Source organism: Bos taurus, chromosome X, assembly GCF_002263795.3.
Source record: "Bos taurus isolate L1 Dominette 01449 registration number 42190680 breed Hereford chromosome X, ARS-UCD2.0, whole genome shotgun sequence".
Lineage (NCBI taxonomy): Eukaryota > Metazoa > Chordata > Mammalia > Artiodactyla > Bovidae > Bos > Bos taurus.
In genome coordinates this window covers 118874151-118899193 of record NC_037357.1, presented here as the reverse complement: position 1 = coordinate 118899193, position 25043 = coordinate 118874151, and the positions used below count along the sequence as shown (strand labels likewise).

Sequence of the window (25043 nt, the reverse complement as noted above, 5' to 3'; positions counted from 1 at the left end):
CTGTCCTATGGTGGTGGTGGTCATGAAGGGGTCTGAAAGATAGTGCCTAAGACCTTAAATTTGGTCCTTTGCAGGAGTAGTGTTTTGAAAGGTAGATCCTTTCAAAACAGGGTGGGCAGGGGGGGGGGTACGAAACAGACGGTGACCTTACAATTAATCCTGTCCAATGATGTTAGGGGGCATTCACGGGAGGGGGGTAGGGGTAGGGACGAAATGAAGTGTCAGTGACCTTATAATTGACCCTGTCCACTGCTGGTGGTGGTGGTTGCATGAAATTGTGACTTATCAATTAATCTTGCCCAAAGGTGTTGGCCCATGAAGGAGCGTGGGAAGGGAGGGTTGGTGGGAACCAGGGGCGGTGAGTCACGAAATAGGGAGGCACTGACCTAACAATCCCGTCCGAAGGTGAAGGGTGGGGGCGGGGGGGGGGCACGAAACAGAATCAATGACGTTATAATGAATTCCGTCCAATGGTGATGGGCAGGCAGAAATCCGAACCAGTGAGTTTATTTCTGCCCAACGGTGGTGATGGTGGTGGTGGGCATGAAGCAATCTCTATAATTAAGTGGTAAACAGAAAATGAAAACGTATCAAGATGCAACGAATACCCTGAAGTCAAAGTCAGCTGATCCAGAGAGGGCTTCCCGGAAGAGATGCCTTGAGCAGCTCGTAGGATCGGATTCCGGGCGAGGGCTTCGGGTCTCTTCCCAGTCTCCTTGCACTTCCGCCACCTTTCAGCCGCGGAGGACCTAGCCCGGGACGGGACCCGGGTCAGTTGCACTTGCCGGGCTTGTTTGGGTCCCAGGAAGAAAGGAGGGACGCACCGGCGCCGGGCTGTGCCCGGGCGAAAGAAAGCCAAGGCGGCAGCGGCCAATCAGCAGCCAGCGCGTGCGGCCGCGCGCCCCTCGCGCCCCGCGTACGTGCGGCGGCCGGCTCCGCCCCCGTGGGCGGGGCCTGGGAAAGCCGCGGGCAACCGGCCGCGGCTCGGAGCTGCTGTGCTGCTGGTGCTGCGGAGGCTGCACCAGCGGCGCGGAGGCGGAGGCGGAGGCCGGGGTGCGCGCTTGGCGAACGTGCCCAATCCGCGCGGCTCAGCTGCACCGGTCCTTGCGGCCGCCTGAGCGTCTCGGCCGGTCTCTGCGCTGCCGGGGCGAGGATGCGGCTGTTCCGGTTGCTGCTGAAGCAGCCGGTGCCCAAGCAGATTGAGCGCTACTCGCGCTTCTCGCCGTCGCCGCTCTCCATCAAGCAGTTCCTGGACTTCGGTAAGTGCGGGGCCACGGTCCCCACGACCCCAGGGTGCGGAGGCGCTACCTTCCGGGCCCACCGCTGCGGGTGTCCGCGGCCTCCGGGCAAAGTCCGTGGGAACCACGGGCGGGGCTCCGGGGCCTCTCCCAGAGGCTCGGATTTGGGGGCACGGAGGGGTAGGGCCTGGCACCCGCACACCCGCCGGGGGCTCACCCCGACACACAGAAACGGTGTCTGAGGAGCATCAACCCGGGCGGCTGGACTTCCCAAACCTGCCGTCGTTAGCTTCCAATCTGCTTGACACAGACCTCCGGGCCATTAAAACTTCGGAGCGGAATGTGGGTGGCTTTTCAATGGTTTTATGTTTAGGTCGTTGGGTTTGTTTTTTGTTTTTTGTGTGGTTTTTTTTTTTTTTTTTTTTTTTTTTGCGTTGGGTAAGACCTGTTTAGAAACGCCTTGCGGTCGAATAAATTATGCAATGACATTTCGTTCCTTTTCTGCTCTAAGGTGCTCTGAGGCACCACCTAAGGCGGCCGGAGCGGCCGGACTCGAACTGCTGTCTTGGTGGTGTTCTGGTAAAGCAGTTGGAGGCCTGGGCTGCGAATGCCTTAGATGCTGGGGAAGAACTGACGTGTGGGCTCCTGGCGCCAGAGCAGGGTCAGGTGCCACACCTTTCGTCGTGCCTCTCCTGCGTCCCCTCGCTTCTCCCCTGTGCGGTGGGCTGGTGGGTAGCTTCCACGAAGTGAGGTGCGAGCACAGAAGACCCTGCCCCCAACCTGCCTGAGGCCTAGCTGAGATGGGAATAGTCCACGACGTTCTGTTAAAACTGGACCGTGTTTCCCCAGAGTGGTGCCGGTGCAAGCACGTAGGGAATACTCACAATTGCTGAATGCGGGGCAGCTGGTTGTGAAACACGTGAAAGTGATAAAACCGAAGTGCGCAGCCAGGTATCGAGTCAGAGCAAGGCATCCTGGAAGGGAAAGAACATGGAGCAGCAGAGATGTTCTAAGCTCTCAAGGGAGAATAACGGGGCAGCTGGTCGTTTAATGAATCTTAGGTAAATGTCAAGAGATGATGTCAGGTGGGCATAAAAACCCAAGTGCAGAGTAGGTAGCACTTTTTGTGGAGAGCCAGAGCACCGTGTGATGTTCACAGTTGGGATAGGACGAGCGGAATTGGTTAGTTGAGACCAAATTAAATGTTAAGAAACCAGTTTGCCAGCAAATGATGAGGGAAATCAGAATTCGGTGATAGGTGAACCTTTGCATCTTAAACTTCTCTCCCAGAAGCTTTTCATTAGTTTTACTTTACCATCTCTGTCACTTGTGAGAAGTTTAGAGGTTTCAGGCAGAGCCCCCGCCCCCTTCAAAGTTTAAAAAGAAAATGTCTCTGTTGCTATAAATAGCACGTTTCCATCCCTAGTATGTGGCTTAGAGAGAGTCTGAAGGTATCCACTTTTCAGTGGGGTAAACTGAGACAGGTTAATTCACAATAACAGACATAAAAAGAATCTAGAGACTCCTAGTTCCCTCCTTCTACTCTCCCAAGTTGAAGTGATAGCCCTGGTAGCTTGGAGACATTTTGGCTGATTTATTTCTGTAGCAGCTCCTATCTACCACATTAATAGGTGTTCTAGCAAAGATGTTATTTGAGGAGGAAAACCACAGTGGGGGATAGTGTTATTGTGGAAAACCCATGGGACCATTATCTGGAAAGAAATGTTCTAATTCTTGCTGTGCCAGTGACTCAAGAGCCTGCTGGCCTTGGCTGAGGGACTGAATTCACTGGAGTTCATTGTCCTCCTCAAGAACACATGTGGGTTGTATAAGGTCATCTCTAAAGCACAGCTCCGAAACTGTGTGATCCTAATTTCAAAGGAAGAGGGATGAGCTTTTTACAAAGAAATTAACAAATCTTTGGATAGGTATTTCCCGTATAAAGCTTCTGACCTATTTGGGGAGTAGTGGAGGGGTACTCTAATCTCGGATAATGAAAGAAGCTTACTAACTGAAATCTTCCTTATAAGGAAGCTCACAGAAGTGCTATATATATATAAGATTGTGGTGGAATTTGCTAGAAACTCAGGCCTCCTTTGTAATGCCCAGAGGTGAATCAGGTGGCAGGCAACCTATCTTTAATGACAACAGTAGACAGTTATCACACAAAGAGGCCATTTCAGCTTCTACCATTCTCTTGGTTCTTCCAGCCCTGGATAGCAGTCTGATTTTGGCAAGTGATGTGGGAGTTTGAGAATTTAGAAGGGGTGTGGGGGTATTTTTAAGGAGAGAAGGCACAAGAGTTAGGAGGCTTTTATGGCCCAGAGTGATTGGAGCACACGGCAGGGGAGGGCCACCTCAAATGCTAAAGGCCCTGGGTGGGGAGCAGTCAGCTTGGGGTGGGGGGACTGTGGCAACCTACCTGCCCCCACCCCATATGTGCTGGCTCCAGAAAGGGAAGCTGATTGGCACCAATTCAATATATTTTAAAAGACGCAGGGCTCAGAACAGATGCTGGACCATGTCGATCCACAGGCTGCCACTTGGTGAACTTCGTGACTTTCCCCCTGGCTGCTTTACAAATGGGACCCGAGTTTTTGACTAGAATACCTGGACTGGAGAGAGGATATACTCGGAATTTCACGTTTAGAGTATTTGTGACAACCACACTGACAAATTGTGGTTTTTATGGGCACAGAAATAGCTTTATTATGCGAATATATCCACACTAGTAAATAAGATGATCTTCCTTGTTTAAGAAGGAAGGCTAAAACTGCATGTTACTGCAGAAGCACTGATTTTATTTGAAAGGAGGATTCCTCAGTCTCGGCGCTCTTGACATTTTTAGGGGTGGGGCAGGTGTGGGCTCTGTCCTGTGCGCTGTGGGCCTCCCAGGCCTCTACTCACTAGATCCAGTAGCACCCACCACTCCCTTCACCCTTGAGTTGTGACAGCCAACATGTTTCCAGATAGCACCATGTCCTGCAGGGGAGCAAAATAAATCAGTCTCTGTTGAAGACCACTGCTATATAAAGCATTTAGAGGCATGGTTTTCATGCCTGGGCCCCATCCCCCAAACTTTACTATAAATGTTATGGGGGGGGGGTATAGAGCATTGGTATTTTGGGTGGTTCTTCAGCATCACCAGGGTTGAGAACCACCAGTTAAGATGATCTTCTGGATCTGGAGTTGTCCCCCTTTGATCTGTGGGTCTTATTTCTCTATGCCTTTTGAGCTCAGTCTTTACTTAAAACATGGCCTTTCACACACTTAGCAACTGTCACAAGAATAGCAGGTGTTATAAATGGATTATGAGTTTATAATTGCAATAATGCAATTCCAAAGGGTGTGATTAAAAAAAAAAAAAGGTTCTTTTTGGTCTGAGATTATAGTTACATGGTTCCAGATTCAGAAGGTACAAAACGACATAGAAAAGTCAGCTTCCAACATTCGTCCACTTGCCTCCCCATTTTAACATAACTGGCAACTCGTAATACTTTTGTCTCTACCTTGCTTTTTACTTAATTCCTCAGACGACTTTCCATATCTATAACTGCAGAACTTCCTTTTTCTTTTTATGGCATCTGAGAGTTTGTATGATGTACTATAGTCATTAGCCAGCTCCCCGTTGATGGCTAGCAAGTTGTTTCCAGTCTTTGCTGTGACAACCCATGCTACAGTGAATTATTGCATCCGTCATTTCATGCACGTGTGAGTATTTGTATAGGACAGATTCCTCAAAATGGGATTTCTACATCAAAGGCTATGTGCATTTGAAATTTGGATCACTGGGTCTCCCGCCTTGCAGGCAGACTCTTTACCGTCTGAGCCACCAGGGAAGCCTTGAAATTTGGATAAATATTGTTAAATTGCCTTCCATATCAAGGTTGTCTCTTTATCCTCTCACTGGAAGTTTCTGCGAGTACCTGTCTTCCTACAGTTCTACCACATGGTTGTCAAACTTTTGATAAGTGAAGAAGGGTATCTCGATAGAATTATTTTCTGTTTGAGTAAAGAAAACTTTTAAATTGAAGAGTAGTTGATTTATAAGATTAGTTTCAGGTGTACAGTGTAATGATTCAGTATTTTTTATTGAGTCAAACATTAGCTTTTTATTACGGAAAATTTTAAGCATACACAGAACTAGAGAGAATAGTATGATGAATTCCTGGGTTCATTATATTGATCTCCATGTGCTGTTTGGCTCTGGGTGTTGTGTGTATGTGCAGTCTGTTAGATTTTCTTGTCAGTGTCATGCTTGTTTCAGGAGAAATTGTTTTTCTGCCCTAAGATCATAGTTTATCCTTTGAACTATCTGTTCTTTAAAGATTTGGTAGAATCTACCTACAGAACCTTTTAAACCTAGTGTGTCTTGGGAACTATTGCTCTTTGACAGGTTTCTCTAGCCTGTGGTATTGATCTGTATAGATTTTATGTCTCTGCTAGAGTCCATTTTGATTTATTTCTCTAGAAAATTATCCTAGTCATCAAGGTTTTAAAGTCAGTTTGCATAGCTGAGATAGTAGTCTCTTAGTCTTAATTTTCTCTGTGGCTGTTCCCCTTTTATTCCTTCTATATTCCCCCCCCCCTCCCCTCTTTCTTGATGAGATTAGTTGTTGATTTATATGATTGGATTCAGTTCTTAGCTTTATGACTTTTGTTTCCTAGTTCATTAATGTCTACTTTGGGTTTATTAATCCCCCCTGATCTGCTCAGTGTTGTTATTTTTTTCTTTTTGAATGGGAAAATTCATTTCTTTGTTATTTATTTCAGTATTTAAGGTGACAAGCATTCCTCTGAACACTGCTTTAGCAGCTGATATGTATAGTATTTGATCCTGTTTCCCCGCAGCTCTTCTTCATCTTCATTTTCTTAAGTTAACTAAGAGTTATTAAATTTCCAGTGTAAATGTACCCTGTATTCTCATTTTGTTGATGTGTAGTTTTGTTGCGTTGTGATCAGAGAATGCTATCTGAATCATTATTTCTTTAATTTCTTGATTTTTGTTTTGTAGTCCAGTCAGGGCTCATTTCTTGTCATTGTTCCTTGGGAAGCAAAAATAAGGTTGTGTTCTCTTCTCGGGTTACAGGGTCTGATATATCAAATCTGCTGTATTATGTTATTTGAATTTTCTATAACCTTTGTTTTTTTTTTAATTTACTGGGCCTGTCATGGGCTAAGAGAGGTTCGAGTCTCCTAGTAATACGATTCTGTTTCTCCACACATTGCCTATGATTTTTGCTTTGTGCCTGTTAATGTTACATTTGCCACATAGATAGCCTTAACTGTCATTGCGAGATACACCCTTTAGGATACAGAGTGCTATGCTTTTACTAGTTCAGTGCTTTTTGGTCTTAAATATGCAACTTTATTTGACATTGAGATCTGGAGCCCTTTTTTCCTTGTTTAAATTTTCCCGAAACTTTCTGAATTACTTTGTTTTAAATATTGTCTTGAAAACTTAAAGTTGGGTTTTGCTTTGTGAGCCAGACCATTTCTTTATGTGGCTAAGTTCAACCAGTTTGTATTAGTTGATATGACGGATCTATTATCTGTAATGATAAACGTCTATAATTTCCTTGCATTTTCTGTCTTTAATCCTTTAATTTTATACTGTGTTATACATTTTGCTTTGGTTTTTTTATGTTTCTTTTAGTAATTAGGTTTGAATTTTTGATTCCAGGGATTATCTTTCTTTGTATTTCGACCTTTTTTGTCCAGTTTTATCACCACTAGCCACTTGAACCTATTGAGCTCTTGAAATGTGGCTGATGTGATTAAAACTGGGAAACTGAGTTGATTTAATTTAAGTTTAAACTTGATTCAGTTAATTGGAAAACTTTTAAGTATGTTTAGAACAGTTTAAATATGTGAATCTACCTGAACTGTAAATTTGATGAAATCTAATTGTAGGCCAATTATTTCTGATAGAAATTTAGCCTGTGAATTGAGATCTAAGTATAAGGTGAAGTCGCTCAGTCGTGTCCGACTCTTTGCGACCCCATGGATTGCGGCCTAAGAGGCTCCTCTGTCCATGGGATTTTCCAGGCGAGAATACTGGAGTGGGTTGCCATTTCATTCTCCAGGAGATCTTCCTGACCCGGGGATCAAACCCGGGTCTCCCGCGTTGTAGGCAGACGCTTTACCATCTGAGCCACCAGGGAAGTATAAGGTATTGGATTTCAAAGACAATATAAAAATAGTGAAATATCTCAATATACTTTTGTATTGATTCCATGTTGAAATGGTAATTTTGGGAGCATTTGCATTAAACAAAGCATCAAAAATCTCACCTGTTTCTTTTTATGTGAAGTTTAAAATGATGTGTGGCTCACGTATTTCTATTGGACAATAAGGCTTCAGACGGTATGTATTCCTTATTAAGAGTAATAGAAATATTACATTTTAATGTTCAGAATAAACATTTATTGATTTTATATCTCAGTACAACTTTTACTCTCTTTTCCCCCTATAAATCTGGTACTCTCAGGAATTTTGGACCAATTAACTGTCTTTAAATGGCAGTTCATGTTATGGTGGTTCTTTGTGATATTTGCAAAAGCCCGAGGTCTTCCTATTAAGTGGTTGTTATGAGTTAAAAGTTCTCTTAGTGGTGTAAGAAAAGGAGAACTTGGACTGTGCAACATAACTTAAAGGTAGAACCTTCTGGATCTCAAATGTGTTCATAGGAAATGATTCACATTTTCACCTGGACATGCTTTTCATCTTTCAGCTTTACCCTGTCCTCTTCTGGTTCCTTCATTAATCACTCTGATCCTCTCTCTACAGACCATCTGTTTTATTTTCCAGTTCCTTTGCCCTTGTCTTTTGCACAGCCACACTTGTGTTAAAGATATTTGCTTCTGTTACTTGATTTTACTCTAAACTGTCTCTCTGTGGAGGGTGGGCACTCACCTCTTCTCCATAACCTCTCTCAACCTCAGCTGTTTGTTTTCTACCCTGAGTGGGCGCTCAGTAAGTGGTGATTATTGACTCCATCTAAAGGTTATTAAACATCATGTCACTTTAATTTAGTCAGTGGTTATATAAGTGCAAACTTCTAAGGTCCCCATGTTTAAATATAGCATCTCTGAAATCCGCCAGAAAAGAGGTTGTCTGACAACTCTGCCTTTTCACAGAAAAGATTTCTACCATAATTAACACTGGTTCTGCGAACTTTGGAGCCTTCAGCTATTAGGAGGCAGCAGCCAGTTTCCCTGTTGGACTCTTTTTGAGGTTCAAAAGCCCAGCTACCTTCTCTTTTCCTTGAGAAGGTATTTTAAGGTTCCAGTGCCCACTGAAAAGTTGACTTTGCTTCCAAATGACTGCTCTTTGAAAAGCCTTGGGTTTGTAAAGTCATACTTCTTAAAGCCTGATTACTACTGGGGAGGAGAATGGATTTGTCTCTGGTTTTCTGTCAGCAGTCAGGCTATTCTGCTCTAAGGCGCTGCCAAGAATTCGACTCACCTGTTTAGAGACGAAAGCCAGTGATTCAGAATTGAAAGGGGACAAGAACAATTCCATTTCGGGGACAGATATCTAATGTGGCTTAATGCATGTTGCTGCTACTGCTAAGTCACTTCAGTCGTGTCCGACTCTGTGCGACCCCATAGACGTCATGGGGTCAGTATTTAAATTTAAAGGACAAATTGACCTTTTGGGCCCTAAAGATCTGATATGACTGGATTTCAACATGGTTTATGAGACTCTGAGCACTTCAGGTGTAGTTCCGGCTCTGATTGTTGTCTTGGCAGTTAGGTATGCTTCCGAAGGGGGGGACAGGTCACAATACCGACCTACGGATGACTGAGTGGTTTCCTCCCATTAAACCTCGGGAAATTGATCGGGTTGTTGGCAAGATTTGGGAAACCTTGGTCTTATTACTGGATGGAGGCAGAAAATACCACCATTTTTCCTTTTCATTTTGTGTGCGTTCTGTTAACTGATATTTTGCTTCCATGATTATCTGATTCCAGAATTGGGCAAATCCTTTTTTTTTTTTTCCCCTTGGAATGCTATAGTCTTAAGGGCCAGCTACCTGTTTTTGTCTTACAGTTAATAGACTTCATTTTTAAGAGTAGTTTTAGGTTCACAGCAAAATGGGCAGAAAGTAGAGGGAACTCCCATACCCACCTCCAAAAATAAAACGTCCTCACCATCAACATCCGGCATCAGTGTGGGCCGTTTTTTACAACTGATGAACCAACACTGATCCATCATTATCCCCCAAAGTCCATAGTTCCCATTAGGGTTTGGTCTTTATGTTGTGCATGCTCTAGGTTTTGGCAACACCTATTTTTGTAAATAAAGCTTTATTGGACCACAGCCATGTCCATTCATTACATAGCATATGTGGCTTCTGAACCTCTGCAGCAGCACAGTTGAGTAGTTGCCATGGAGACTGGCCCACAAAGCCAAACTGTTTACCTTCTGGCCCTTTACAGAAAGTTTGCAACCTCTAAGTTTGGCTCCCTGTTAAAGAAGTGTGCTGTGATTGCTCTTATTTTGCATTTATTTTTATTTATTTATTTATTTTTGTTGTTCTTGTTTAAGCTCTGTTTGCCCTGCTTGCTGCTGCTGCTGCTGCTAAGTCGCTTCAGTCTTGGCTATCTGGAGGGTGACTTTGGGATAGCTAAGGTTCATCCAGGTGATCGGTGGCTTAGCTCTAGGATCTGTGCCCCTGTGTGGAATTACCACGTGAAAGACTTCGAGGGATTGTATAGCTTTAATCTATAGGGCTGTCCCCAGAGTTGAAGTGTACCGGTTTCTCTGCAGCCCTCCCAAAATGAGGTTTTATGACTTTGTGTAATAGGTAACGTAGAAGCTAAAAGTTTTGTTTTTTTTCCCTTGTGGGTTTATTTTGTTCATTTTGATGTGTGTAAAGTGCCCTTGACCATTTATTCACCGGGCTCTGGTTCAATTCAGTCGCTCAGCTGTGGCCAACTCTTTGCAACCCCATGGACTGCAGCATGCCAGGCCTCCCTGTCCATCACCAACTCCCGGATTTTACTCAAACTCATGTTCATTGAATTGGTGATGCCATCCAACCATCACATCCTCTGTCATCCCCTTCTCTTGCCATCAATCTTTCCCAGCGTCCCGGTCTTTTCAAATGAGTCAGTTCTTCACATCAGGTGGCCAAAGTATTGGAGTTTCAGCTTCAGCATCAGTCCTTCCAATGAATATTAGGACTGATTTCCTTTAGGATGGACTGGTTGGATCTCCTTGCAGTCCAAGGGACTCTCAAGAGTCTTCTCCAACACCACAATTCAAAAGCATCAGTTCTTTGGCACTCAGCTTTCTTTATAGTCCAACTCTCACATCCATATATGACTCCTGGAGAAACCATAGCTTTGACTAGACGGCCCTTTGTTGGCAAAGTAATGTTTCTGCTTGTTAATATGCTGTCTAGGTTAGTCATAACTTTTCTTCCAAGGAGCAAGCATCTTTTAACTTGATGGCTGCAGTCACCATCTGCAGTGATTTTGGAGCCCAGAAAGAAAAAAGTCTGTCCGGGCTCTGGAGTTTTAATCATTTGTGTGAACTCCCTGTGTCTACTTTGCACAGTAAGCTATTGTTCTGTGTAACTATTGTCTCCTATTGTGCTCTCTTCTTTAATAAAATAACTATCAAAGTATACAATTAAAGGCTTGTGAGAAGAATATCATCTCTAATTCTTTATTCATTTTTTGTGCCGTAGGCTTACAGCTTTTGCCCATCTATTTACATATGTTGACAATGAATATGTTTCCTTTTTATTTAGTGCACAGTCTGAGTTTTAATATACTCAATCATTTACAATGCTTTTATCATGGTCAGATTTATCACCTAGAGCAGTATGTAAATTGTTACTAAATCCCTCTGGAATTCATTGCCCTCTCTGCTGGGATGTTTGCAGTCAACTCTTACTCAGTTCTGCTGTTCATTTGCACAGCAGCAATGATCAAGACCCTGTATCTTTCTCTCTCGTTGCTGTTTTGTCACAGAGTAGAATATTTATAAATTCTCTCCAAAAGGAGAACTTGCTGATTTCAGCTAAATATCATATGCTAACTTTTGCCTTGTAATTTCTGGTAAAATTTGGTGATGGCAGCTCCTTGTCTATTACTTGAGATTCTTGCTGTTCTTGCCCACTTAATTCTTTTTGGTAAATTAGCTAACTTAGAGAAAATGTGTTAAGGGAACTATAATGGGTACCTGGGAACTATGAATGGGTATCTGGCTTCATTGAAGCTAGCCTGAAAGCATCTTCAGGGAGCCCGTTTCACCATATTTGTGGCAGAGCTGGGTTTGATTTCCTTCATATCCCTTGAGGATACCTCCTTTCCCAGTCAGTGTCTCATCCTGTCGGAGATGATTCTTTCTGCTATAATAAATACCACAAAAACTACAGTAAGCTATTTGTCATCTGTTACACAGGTTGATGTTTATATTCCTTGTGATTGAATATTTGGGGTTCTAACTCGGTAGATTATTTCCCTAAGCATCACCCAAGTAGTTGGGACTTTTTCGTTTTTAGACTTGACCTCTGATTCCACTCCATCATTTGGGTCGTGTCACTGTTTCTTTCTTACTAGGGCATGGAGGTCAGTGTAGAACAGTTGTCACTCTTGGGAATAAATCACTATGTATCTCTTTTAACATTTTCTCAAGGCGTGAAGTTAAGTATCCCAAGAGCTATGTAACATGCACATCTTTTCCCAGCGAATTACTACATTTTCGTTGACCAGAGCAGACTCAGGGTTTACCCGACCCTACCTTGGATCTGTCCTAGAAGAGTACAGTGTTTGGTTTCCTCAAGCTTGGTAGCAGATATTCCTTAATACGTGACTGTGCACTTTGTATAGATTTGGTTAATTTTTCCTCTTGCTTCTGAGGTGAAGTAAAAAGCATTAAGCAGAAAGTTTTGCTGTATTAACATTCCTGTATCGGTCCTGTCATGTGCTCCAGTGTGCTCAGTTTCCTAGGAGGCTGAAACAAAACTCAAACAGGAAAATAGAGACTAAAAATAGATGGGTCAGTGAAAAAGTTGGGGATGCTCAGCCACTGTCTTAGCCTGAGGAGGTCTTTGGTTTATCCTGCTGTTGAATTTTCTGTGATTAGATACTGGTCAGTGAATCTCAGCCCTGAGCACTCCTGAGAATTATCTGGGGAACTCCTAAAACCAGTGCCCTCTGCCTGCCCCCCTCCCCACCACCAAAAAAAACCCTGTAGACGCCAATAAATTAGTCTCTGAGAGTAGGATCTAGGTGCTGGTATTTTTTACTTACTGGTGACTATAATGTGCTTCCAGTGTTAAGAACTGTGTTAGATCTGTTAAAATTTTTGCCCAAGAGCTCTGAAACACTAAGCGATAAAGTCTTTGAGTGCTGAAGGTTAACACTTAAGATGTTTAGGAGTCCATCAACTTTTGTTTTTTTTTTGACTGTGCCATGCGACTTGTGGGATCTTAGTTCCCGGACATTGAACCTGGGCCCTGGCAGTGAAAGCACCGAGTCCTAGCCATCGAACCACCAGGGAATTCCCAGGAGTCCGTCAGCATTTGTCAAGCTTTCTGAATTCAGAATGAAGTGGAAACTGAGAAGCGTTGCGGAATCGTTGAGGCATTGTTGCTGCCTTTGAAGGGCTTCTAAATGAATGAGAAGTTGGGACAAATACGTCAGTATATATCAGCTAGCCAGAATGTTTGCATCCCGTGAGTTTGTGGCATGCTTTCTCTACCTCTCCCTTGGAGGTTTGTGTAATAGAGGTGGTTTCTGGGTATACGTGAAGTGTTAACCCAGGTGTCCTTTTTTTTTTTTTTAAAGATTATTTTATTTTTTGACTTCGGCGGGTCTTTGTTGCTTTGCGTAGGCTTTTCTCTAGTTGTGGGGGCAACTCTCTGTTGTGTGTGTGGCTTCTCATTGCAGTGGCTTCTCTTGTTGTGGAGCACAGGCTCTAGGTGCATGGGCTTCAGTAGTTGTGGCTCCTGGGCTCTAGAGTGCAGGCTCAGTAGATGTGGCAATGGTCTTAGTTCCTCTGTGGTATGTGGGATCTTTCCGGACCAGGGATTGAACCAGTATCCCTTGCATTGCAAGGTGGATTCTTAACCACTGGACCGCTAGGGAAGCCCCTAACCCAATTGTCCTTTATCCAAAGCATCGTTGGAGGCTTTGTTTCTTTGTGTGTGTGTGTGTGTGTGTGTTTGTGGAAAACAAATGTAAATATATGTATGTACTCTTTTTCTTGATTTCTAGCTCTTTTTCTTGGCTACTCACTCCTAGCAATGCTCTCTCCAGAGTTGTCCCAGATTGTACATTAGGCAAGGTTGGTGCAGGATAAATAATTGCAAGGTGTCTAAATGAAAATCTTATCCCCATAGATTGATTCAGTGGGCGCTTGAGCTTAGAGATCCCCTGTCCAACCTCCCCAGTTTTACACACAAGAAAGGCAGTGTACCAGGTAATGAAGAGGCTGCCCACAGCGCCAGCTCCTTGACCTAACATCTTGGCTACCTCTTCCAGAGGGAGCCAGAAATTATTCTTTCTAGGAGGCGAAGGGAACTTCCCTTTGCATACCACTTTTGACCAGACACAGTAGTAGACAGATGGAGCTCAATTCCATCCAGGTGAAATAGATGTTTCCCTCTCTTGAAGGAGGACACTGGAGCGTAGATGATTTAAGTATCTTACCTAAGCAAAATTAGGAGCAAAACCACAGTTAAAATTCAGGTAGATTGAGCTTTTAAACGTACACTTTTTTTCTTTCAATATAACATACCATTTTTTCCTACCTAATGTACTGTTAAACCCCAGTGCAGTTCTTTCTAGCAAACAGTCTCTATTAGTAATGCTGGGGTTTTGTCTAAATTTGTTCTGTTAAACAATCAGGAAATTGCATAATCTCATGTTTGTCTAGTGTTATCACTTTGGAGCCATCAGATTGCTACCTCCTTCACTTACTTACACTTCATTTACTTTATTTACTTATTCGAAGGACCCACCCTTGTTAGTGTGCCTGTTGTCTCTCTCTGGAAATACCATAACTGGTCTGTGTGGACTTGTACTCAAAGCTTGATTTCCATTGCCTACCATGTGTGTGGGCTTGGACAAATCATTTAATCCCACTACATACACTTCAGTGTCCTTTTCTACAAAATGGAAATGATAGCATTGAACCATAGGCCTGTGGCACCCGCGAACTTGAAAAAATGCCCCACAGCCCATGGCTCGTGGTTGGTGCTCAGTAGATGTTGGCCGTGCTTTTGTTGTGGGAAGTTAGTGACACAGTGTTTCCTGGATGAAACCAGCTTCCTGCAAAGGGAGCTCTTGACCTCGAATGTTAATTATCTTCAAGTTTGTTGGCTGAAGGTCCCAGCTCTGTAAACTAATCATTTTCCAAGAAACATAGTGCTTTTAGCGTGACTGGCTTTGAAGCTTCTTCATTCACTGAAATGGTTAACTTAAGGTTTTGCCTCAGTTAACCTCGATGATGAGTACATTGTGACCTTGACTTAACTGTTCCTGCTTCCATGACAACAAGACATTCCTTAACTCACCATCCACTGTTAGGACTAGATCCTAACCACACCCCCCCCCCCACCCTCCCGCTTCTGGAATTAAAATGACGTGAATCTGGGTGGTGACTTTGGCTGTGATTGTTGCTCACATACTCCAGCCACTCTATTTGGGAAGTCATTCTCAAAATGTCCCTCTGGCCTGACACACCATACTGCCACTTTATTATCACCTTCCTGTCTACCTTCTGGCTCTTCCTCCCCTAACTATAAAGATTGGAATACTCCCAGGCAGATATAGAGAATGAAGTGATCATCTATTAAAGGAATTTACCATTACCAGCAAATGTTATCTTGAACCCCTGAATTTTATTTGCTATTGTAAGTTAATACTGAAACTTACTAGGTATTTTAATTTTCAGTGCTCATCAGGAAATAGTAAACACCTGCAATGTGCCAGGTATTATGCTGAGGAATCCTGAGATCCACGGGACATAGAACTGAGTGACAAGGGCTGATGGGAGAGGGATTGCCCAAGCCAAGGGCAGAAATTGTGGCCCTGTGGTGAAATGTACTTATAATTTGGTTTGACCTTATGGCATAGAGAGGGGCAGGTTTCTCACTAATCTGTTCGTGTGTTTGTGTGTGTGCACTCAGTCTCAGTCGTGTCCAACTCTTTGCGACCCTATAGACTGTAGCCCATCAGGCTCCTCTGTCCATGGAATTCCCCAGGCAAGAGTGGGTTGCCATTCCCTTCTCCAGGGGAATCTTCCCGACCCTGGGATCAAACCTGCATCTTCTGCATTGGCAGGCAGATTCTTTACCACTGAGCCACCTGGGAAGTTCAAGGACACATGTATTTTAAGAGCCAACAAACAAGATCTCTAGAGAGAGAGGATCAAGGTGCTAGTTGATGTCACTCACTTTCCCTCAGCCAAACACAGATCTCCTTCAGGGAAGGATCCAGTAACCCTCACCTACCTTAATTGAGAACCTCGTCACAATCACCCTGCACCCTCTTGTCTTACAAGAGCATCAAAAACATTTCATGAAGGTAGTATGGGCCTCAGACCCCATTAGGAAGATCCGCATACAGTAGCATGTTCTGTTTGAGATTTTTTTTTTAGAATACACTAGCTCTGGTAGGGTTTTTGTTTTTTTTTAAGTAGAATGGCTCTAATTATAGAAAGACCTTTTTCAGACGACTGCTTTTTTCCTTAAAAACTTTTTTTCATTTTTAAATTGAAGTATAGTTGATTTATAATGTTGTGTTAATTCCTGCTGTACAGAAAAGTGATTCAATTATATATGTATGTATACACACATATATACACACACATTTTTCATATTCTTTTCCATTACGGTTTATCACAGGACATTGAATGTAGTTCCCTAAGCTACACAGTAGGATCTTATTGTTTGCATGAGTGCTCAGTCATGTCCGACTCTTTGCTACCCCATGGACTGTAGTCTGCCAGGCTCCTCCATAGAGGACAGACTGTAGTCTGTCCATAGAATTTTCCAGGCAAGAATACTGGAGTGGGTTGCCATTTCCTTCTTCCAGGGGATTTTCCCGACCCAGGGATCAAACCCACGTGTCCTGCATTGCCAGGCGGATTCTTCACCACTGTGCCACCTGGAAAGCCTCCATTCTATGTATAAAAGGTTGTATCTGCTAACCCCAACCTCTCACTTCATCCCTTCCCCAACCCCCTCCCCCTTGGTAAACACCAATCTGTTGTCTATGTGAGTCTGTTTCTACTTCATAGATGGGTTAATTTGTGTCATATTTCAGATTCCACATATAAGTCATATCAGATGATATTTATCTTTCTGATTTAATTCACTTGGTATGATAATCTCTAGTTGCATTCATGTTGCTGCAAATGGCATTATTTCATTCTTTTATGGCTGAGTAGCATTCCATTGTATATGTGTATTACATCTTAGTTATCCTTTCATATTTCAGTGGACATTTAGGATGTTTCCATGTCTTGGCTATTGTGAATAGTGCTACTATGAACATAGGGATGCATGTATCTTTTTGATTTATAGTTTTGTTTGGATTGCTAGATCATATGCTAATTTTATTTTTAGTTTTCTGAGGAATCTCTGCACTATTTTCCATTGTGGCTGCACCAGCTTATATGCCCACCAACAGTGTAGGAGGGTTCCCTTTTCTCCACATTCTGCCCAGTGTTTGTTATTTGTAGACTTTTTAATAATAGCCATTCTGACCCATGTGAGGTGGTACCTTATTGTAGTTTTGATTTGCGTTTTTCTAATAATTAACGATACTGAGCATCTTTTCATGTGTCTGTTGGCCATCTGTATGTCTTCTTTGGAGAAATGTCTGTTTCAGTCTTCTGCCCATTCTTGGATAGGGTTGTTTGGTTTTTTTTGTTGTTGAGTTTTAAAAACTCCTTTTAATGACTGTGTATTTCCCCATGTAAATATGCAATATTGTAATTTATTTGACTGTTCCCTTATTATTGGATAATTAGGTTATTCACAGTGTCTCTCCCAAACCAAAATTTTTATTTCGAAAATTTCAGACCTTAGAAAAAATGATAACAATACAGTTAACACCTGTGTCTAGCACCTAGATTTATCAGCCACTTTACATATTTGCTTTTCAATCTCTTTACCCTTCTATCCATCCTACTCCTATGTTTCTTTCCTCTCCATAAACACCTTTTTGGCCAAACCACTTTGATAGTAAGTTGCAGGTGTAATGACTACCTCTAGATACTTACATATTAGGTTGGTGCCAAAGTAATTGTGGTTTTGCATTGTTGAACTTTGCCATTTGATATTGGAATGCATTCTTAAATAAATGTGGTTATGTTATACATCATTTTAATGTTCATTTCTCGATTTGTTTTTTTGCTAATGACATTACTTGCTGTGTATTTTATATGTATTTTAGACTATGGAAGTGATTGATGTTAGACAAAAAGCAAATTCGACCACTTTTTTTTTTTAACATTTTATTGAGGTATCGTTGACTTACAGTGTTTCAGGTGCACAGCAAGGTGATTCAGTTATACATATACACATTTATTATTTTTGAAATTATTTTCCATTATAGGTTATTAAAAGACATTGACTGTAGTTCCCTGTGCTATACAGTAAACCTTTATTGCTTGTTCAAGCAATTTTCTTATTTGAGTTCAAAATGGGTCGTAAAGCAACAGAGATAGCTTGCAACATCAACAATGCATTTGGCCCAGGAACTGCTAATGAACATACAGTGCGATGGTGGTTCAAGAAGTTTTGCAAAGGAGATGAGAGCCTTGAAGATGAGGAGCGTAGTGACTGGCCATTGGAAGTTGACAACGACCAATTGAGATCCATCATTGAAGCTTATCCTCTTACACCTATGTGAGAAGTTGCCAAAGAACTCAACATCAACCATTCTGTGGTCGTTTGACATTTAAAGCAAATTGGAAAAGTGGAAAAGCTTGATCAGTGGGTGCCTCGTGAGCCGACCACAAATAAAAATATTGTCGTTTTGAACTATTGTCTTATCTTAACTTACTCTATGCAACAGTGAACTATTTCTCAATCAGATTGTGACGTGTGATGAAAAGTGGGTTTTATACTACAACTGGCCATGACCAACTCAGTGGTTGTACCTAGAATATGCACCAAAGCACTTCCCAAAGCCAAACTTGCTCCCAGAAAAGGTCATGGGTCACTGTTTCGTGGTCTGCTGCCAGTCTGATCCACTAGAGCTTTTTGAATCCCAGCAAAACCGTTGTATCTGAGAAGCATGCTCAACAAATCAATAAGATGAAGGGGCCTGGTTCTCCACAATAATGCCCATGTCGCACAATCAACACGTCAGAGGTTGAACAAATTGGGCTGTGAAGTTTTGCCTCATCTGCCATATTCACGTGACCACTCACCAACCGACTACCACTTCTTCAAGCATCTTGACAACTTTTTGCAGGGAAAGTGCTTCCACAACCAGCAGGAGGCAGAAAATGCACGGATTTTTATGCTACAGGAATAAATGAACTTATTTCTCATTGGCAAAAATGTGTTGATTGTAACGGTTCCTATTTTGATGAATAAAGGTATGTTTGAGCCTAATTATAATGATTTAAATTCACAATCTGAAACGCAATTACGTTTGCATCAACCTAATATAAGTATAAAAAGTGTTCTCCTAATATCCATGACACAGTGATCACACTTGGGGAATGTATCATTGATATTATAACGTAATTGAAAATTCACATTTTCCCTAATGGCTCATGGCTCCTATATTGGATAGCTGGGGTCTAGAGCCTACTCAGGAGGCACTGTGACCTCCAGAGGGTCTCCTACCTTAGTAAGGCAGCACCAGGGATACAGGGCGGGAGTAACAGGTAGAGCTGGCTGAATGAAAACTGGAGAATGAACCAGAAGTATGAAAATGAAGGGTTACCTTCCAACCTGACCATGAGAACGTTAGTAGGCAGGCAGCTACCCTTAGGCAAAGTGAAGGGCAAAAAGAGGATTCTTCTCTAAAGACGCTGAATGAACTGTTTAAGGTGAATAAGGGAAGCTTACAGTATGGTGTTCAGTTCAGTTCAGTCGCTCAGTCGTGTCCAGCTCTTTGTGACCCCATGAATCGCAGCATACCAGGCCTCCCTGTCCATCACCAGCTCCCGGAGTTCACTCAAACTCATGTCCATCGAGTCTGAGTGATGCCATCCAGCCATCTCATCCTCTGTCGTCCCCTTCTCCTCCTGCCCCAATCCCTCCCAGCATCAGGGTCTTTTCCAACGAGTCAACTCTTCTCATGAGGTGGCCAAAGTATTGGAGTTTCAGCTTCAACATCAGTCTTTCCAGTGAACACCCAGGACTGATCTCCTTTAGGATGGACTGGTTGGATCTCCTTGCAGTCCAAGGGACTCTCAAGAGTCTTCTCCAACACCACAGTTCAAAAGCATCAATTCTTCGGCGCTCAGCTTTCTTTATAGTCCAACTCTCACATCCATACATGACCACTGGAAAAACTATAGCCTTGACTAGACGGACCTTTGTTGGCAAAGTAATGCCTCTGCTTTTGAATATGCTATCTAGGTTGGTCATAACTTTTCTTCCAAGGAGTAAGCGTCTTTTAAGTTCATGGCTGCAGTCACCATCTGCAATGATTTTGGAGCCCCCAAAAATAAAGTCTGACACGGTATGGTGTTAGGACCCCACCAAAAAGACCTATGTAATCCATGAGGCATTTGGGGTGCTCCCTTAGTCATGAGGCTGCCTCACTGAGCAAGCAAGGGCTACCTGCCATCTGAGGAGAGCCCACAGTGAGAGAAACTAAAATAAATAGCCAAAAAATGACTCCAAAGAAAACAAATTCAGGTAGTAGAAGAGTGCTTTGAAGTGCAATTTGAGAAATAAATCATCTTCTACACCTGTTTATGAACATCTTAGAGGACAGATGGCATTGTACAAAGATGGCCATGTGATGCTATTCTATGATGTGCCCTTGCCAGCCTTCCACCAAGTGGGGGGCAGTCGGGAGAGGAGGTCTGGTCTCCTACCCCTGAAGCCTGGGCAAGCTGTGGCTGCTTAGACCATTTGAGTATGACAGAAGGGGACTAGCAGTGTGACTTCTGTGGCTGGGTCATAAAAGGCCATGCAGCCTCTGCCTTTTTTATGGAAGCCATCCCAGAATCCAGCTAGCCCAAGGCCACCATACTGTGAGGAGGCCCTTGGAGAGGCCACCAGAAGATGCTGCAGTGGGCAGTCTCAGTCTGCAAGTAGTCGGCTGAAGCCTTGTGAGTGGGAAGCTTTCGGATGCTTTCAGCTCCCGACAGTCCAGTTACTCCCCCAATGTTTAAGTTTTCCCAGCTGAGGTTCCAGAGAAGTCTTACCTCCTGTGTCCTTTCTGAATTCCTGACCCACAGCATCTGTGAGCATAATAAAATAGACATTGGGCTGAGAGAAATACTATGATAGCTGGCTGTTGTGTGGCTCAGATGGTAAAGAATCCGCCTGCAATGCGGGAGACCAGGGTTCGATTCCTGGGTTGGGAAGATCCCCTGGAATAGGGAAAGGCTGCCCACTCTAGTATTCTGGCCTGGAGAAGTTCATAGACTGTCTAGTCCATGGGGTTGCAAAGAGTCGGACATTACTGAGCGACTTTCACTTTGACTTGACTGTTGTTGGGGCATTGAGTTTGGTAGGGAATGAGGCGTGTGTGAGATACCTGATCTTTCACTCTTTGGCTCTGAAGTTTCTGGCTTGCTGTTAGTAATAATAACCCAAATGGTCTGGCCTAGAGTGGACTCAGCCTCAAGTTTGCTAGATCCCAAACCTACTACCTATCTTGATCTCCTGAAATTCAGGAGTATGTTTTCCCAAAGGAAAACTTAAAACTTCCCAGGCAGTGAAATAATACTTTTGGACATGGAGTAAAACAGACATTTTCAAAGTATGTGTGTGTGTGCTCAGTCAGGTGGTCGGACTCTTTGTGACCCCATGGACTGTAGCCCGCCAGGCTCCTCTGTCCATGGAATGTTTCAGGCAAGAATTTCCTACTGCAGGATATCTTCCCGATCCAGGGATCGAACCTGTGTCTCTTGTGTTTCCTGCATTTTCAGGCAGATTCTTTACCACTAGTGCTGCCTGGGAATAAATGTATAAATGAAGTATAAATGAAGCTAGAAGGAGCGGGGAGGGATTCTTTTGAATTTACAATCATTTGGTAGCTCTCCACTGTTTCTTTGGAAGGACTATTCAGTTAATCATTGCTTATAGCTCTGGTAAGTTCTAAAATAAATTATCTATCCTAAAATTCAGTGTCTTCAGAAGATTGAAATCTTATAAATACAACTGAAGAAAAACAAAAAAGATTCCCCTGAAATATTATTTTGTCACTTATATTTTACCCATTTTAATGTTGTTGTTGTCCTGTCACTAAGTCTGAATCTTTGCAACCCCATGAACTTTAGCATGCCAGGCTTCCCTGTCCTTTGCTACTATCTCCCTGAGCTTGCTCAAGCTCATGTCCATCAAGTCAGTGATGCCATCCAACCATCTCATCCTCTGTTTCTCCCTTCTCCTGTCCTCAGTCTTTCCCAGCATCAGGGTCTTTTCCAGTGAGTCAGCTCTTCGCATCAGGTGGCCAAAGGATTGGAACTTCAGCATCAGTCCTTCTAATGAATATATTCAGGGTTGATTTCCTTTAGGATTGACTGGTTTGATCTCCTTGCTGTCCAAGGGACTCTCAAGAGTCTTCTCCAGCACCACAGTTCAAAGGCAGTTCTTTGGTGCTCAGCCTTCTTTATGGTCCAACTCTCACATCCATATATGACTACTGGAAAAACCATAGCTTTGACTAGACGGACCTTTGTCGGCAAAGTGATGTCTCTCATTCTTAATATGTTGTCAGGTTTGTCATAGCTTTTCTTCTAGGGAGCAAGCGTCTTTTAATTTCATAGTTCCAGTCACCATGGGCAGTCATTTTGGAGCCCGAGAAAATGAAATCTGTTAGTGTTTCCACTTTCCTATTTGCCATGAAGTGATGGGACTGGATGCTATGATCTTAGTTTTTTGAATGTTGAGTTTTAAGCCAGCTTTTTCACTCTCCTCTTTCATGTTGAATGTGAAGTCAAGTGGGCCTTAGGAAGCATCACTACGAACAAAGCTAGTGGAGGTGATGGAATTCCAGTTGAGCTATTTCAAATCCTAAAAGATGATGCTGTGAAAGGGCTGCACTCAATGTGCCAGCAAATTTGGAAAACTCAGCAGTGGCCACAGGACTGGAAAAGGTCAGTTTTCATTCCAATCCTAAAGAAAGGTGATGCCAAACAATGCTCAAACTACCGCACAATTGCACTCATCTCACACGCTAGAAAAGTAATGCTCAAAATTCTCCAAACCAGGCTTCAGCAATACATGAATCGTGAACTTCCAGATGTTCAAGCTGGTTTTAGAAAAGGCAGAGGAACCAGAGATCAAATTGCCAACATCTGCTGGATCATCAAAAAAGCAAGAGAGTTCCAGAAAAACATCTATTTCTGCTTTATTGACTATGCCAAAGCCTTTGACTGTGTGGATCACAATAAACTGTGGAAAATTCTGAAAGAGATGGGAATACCAGACCACCTGACCTGCCTCTTGAGAAACCTGTATTCAGGTCAGGAAGCAACAGTTAGAACTGGACATGGAACAACAGACTGGTTCCAAATAGGAAAAGGAGTACGTCAGGGCTGTATATTGTCACCCTGCTTATTCAACTTCTATGCAGAGTACATCATGAGAAACGCTGGGCTGGAAGAAGCACAAGCTGGAATCAAGATTGCCAGGAGAAATATCAGTCACCTCAGATATGCAGATGACACCACCATTATGGCAGAAGGTGAAGAAGAAGTAAAGAGCCTCTTGATGAAAGTGAAAGAGGAGAGTGAAAAACTTGGCTTAAAGCTCAACTTTCAGAAAACGAAGATCATGGCATCTGGTCCCATCACTTCATGGGAAATAGATGGGGAAACAGTGGAAACAGTGTCAGACTTTATTTTTTGGGGCTCCAAAATCACTGCAGATGGTGACTGCAGCCATGAAATTAAAAGACGCTTACTCCTTGGAAGGAAATTTATGACCAACCTAGACAGCATATTAAAAAGCAGAGACGTTACTTTGCCAACAAAGGTCCGTCTTGTCAAGGCTATGGTTTTTCCATTACAGTCAGCTTTCTTTACAGTCCATTTTCCATTACACTCAGCTTTCTTTACAGTCCAACTCTCACAGAGAGTTGGACTGTAAAGAAAGCTGAGTGCCAAAGAAGTGATGCTTTTGAACTGTGGTGTTGGAGAAGACTCTTGAGAGTCCCTTGGACTGCAAAGAGATCCAACCAGTCCATCCTAAAGGAGACCAGTTCTGTATATTCATTGGAAGGACTGATGTTGAAGCTGAAACTCCAATACTTTGGCCACCTGATGCAAAGAGCTGACTCATTTGAAAAGACCCTGATGCTGGGAAAGATTGAAGGCAGGAGGAGAAGGGGACGACATGAGATGGTTGGCTGGCATCACCGACTCAATGGACATGAGTTTGGGTGAACTCCGGGAGTTTGTGATGTACAGGGAGGCCTGGTGTGCTGCGGTTCATGGGGTCGCAGAGTCGGATATGAACTGAAGAGGCTCTTTAGTTCCTCTTTGCTTTCTGCCATTAATGTGGTATCATATGCATATCTAAGATTGTTGATATTTCTCTCAGCAGTATTGATTCCAGCTTGTGATTCATCCAGCCCAGCATTTCACTTGATGTACTCTGCATGTAAGTTAAATAAGCAGGGTGACAGTGTACAGCCTGGACGCACTCCTTTCCCAATTTTGAACCAGTCTGTTGTTCCGTGTACGGTTCTAACATGGTTAGTGGTAAAAATGCATTGTAAACACAAACATTTAATTGATATTTAGAAAAAGCAGCATTATCAGAATGAGCTGATCATTCTGTTGGATTTTCGTGCCTTGCCGCTAATTTTTCTATTTTTGCGTTGCTTTTCTATTCTCTGATTCCCTTGCTTTGGTTCCCAAAACATTTCCCACCAAGTATTAAAGCTGAAAGATGTGGATAAAGATAGCCTTTAAGTAATCCAGACAGGAGACTACAGTTTTGGGAGGCATGTGCTCAGCCCTATGCTTTATTTATCAGATCACTCCATTACTTGAAGAAATAATAATTTTTTCCTACTTGCTGTAAACTGGTCGAATAGAGGATTAGAGATTCACCAGAAATATAGGCCATAGTGGAAACTGGATAAAGAGAATAACCAGTTAGAACTCTTGCTCTCAGAAGGCTGGTCAAATGCTGCTTTCTGATTGGTGACCATCACTTATTGGTGACCATGTTAAATCAGAAGTCATTTATGGGAAAAAGTCATTTGTGTTTCTGTGTCTATTTATCCTGTGTCTTGGTGAATTGGAAAGCTCTTTGGAACCTTTCTAGACAGAGCAATCACATTTTTTTGCAAATGTAGTAACGGTCTCCAACTTCTCAATGAAAGGATGAAGTATGAAAACCAAACAGAAAACAAAAGAGAATTAAAGGTTCATCAAAAAAGAAGGAAAAATTGAAGAAATACACGAGTGTATTTAAATTCATAAAATGACAATTTTCCATGCCTCTCACCCAATGCTTCTTTTTCATTTTCTGAACTAATACTAGGGAAAGATTTGATTGGTAAATTTGAATAAGATGAAGTCCATGGAGGAATGCAGAATAAAAATAGAAAATCAAAATTAAGGAATGTGGAGAAGCCAAGTAAGCAGGGAAAAAATGAAGTCAAATGACTGGGAAGAATAAGT

General features: G+C 42.8%; 1 protein-coding gene across 2 annotated transcripts in view; it reads left to right on the top strand.

Moving 5' to 3' along the window:
• Positions 1 to 945: 945 nt before the first annotated feature.
• The window catches only part of PDK3 (pyruvate dehydrogenase kinase 3), an 82501-nt gene continuing 58403 nt past the window's right edge, over positions 946 to 25043 (top strand). The window contains exon 1 of one of the 2 annotated variants that reach the window (XM_005228353.4): positions 946 to 1259. In XM_005228353.4, the coding sequence (XP_005228410.1) occupies positions 1154 to 1259 (106 nt within the window). In that variant the 5' untranslated portion in view covers positions 946 to 1153. The remainder of the gene's footprint in view (positions 1260 to 25043) is intronic. The other variant, NM_001101934.2, reaches the window with a different exon arrangement.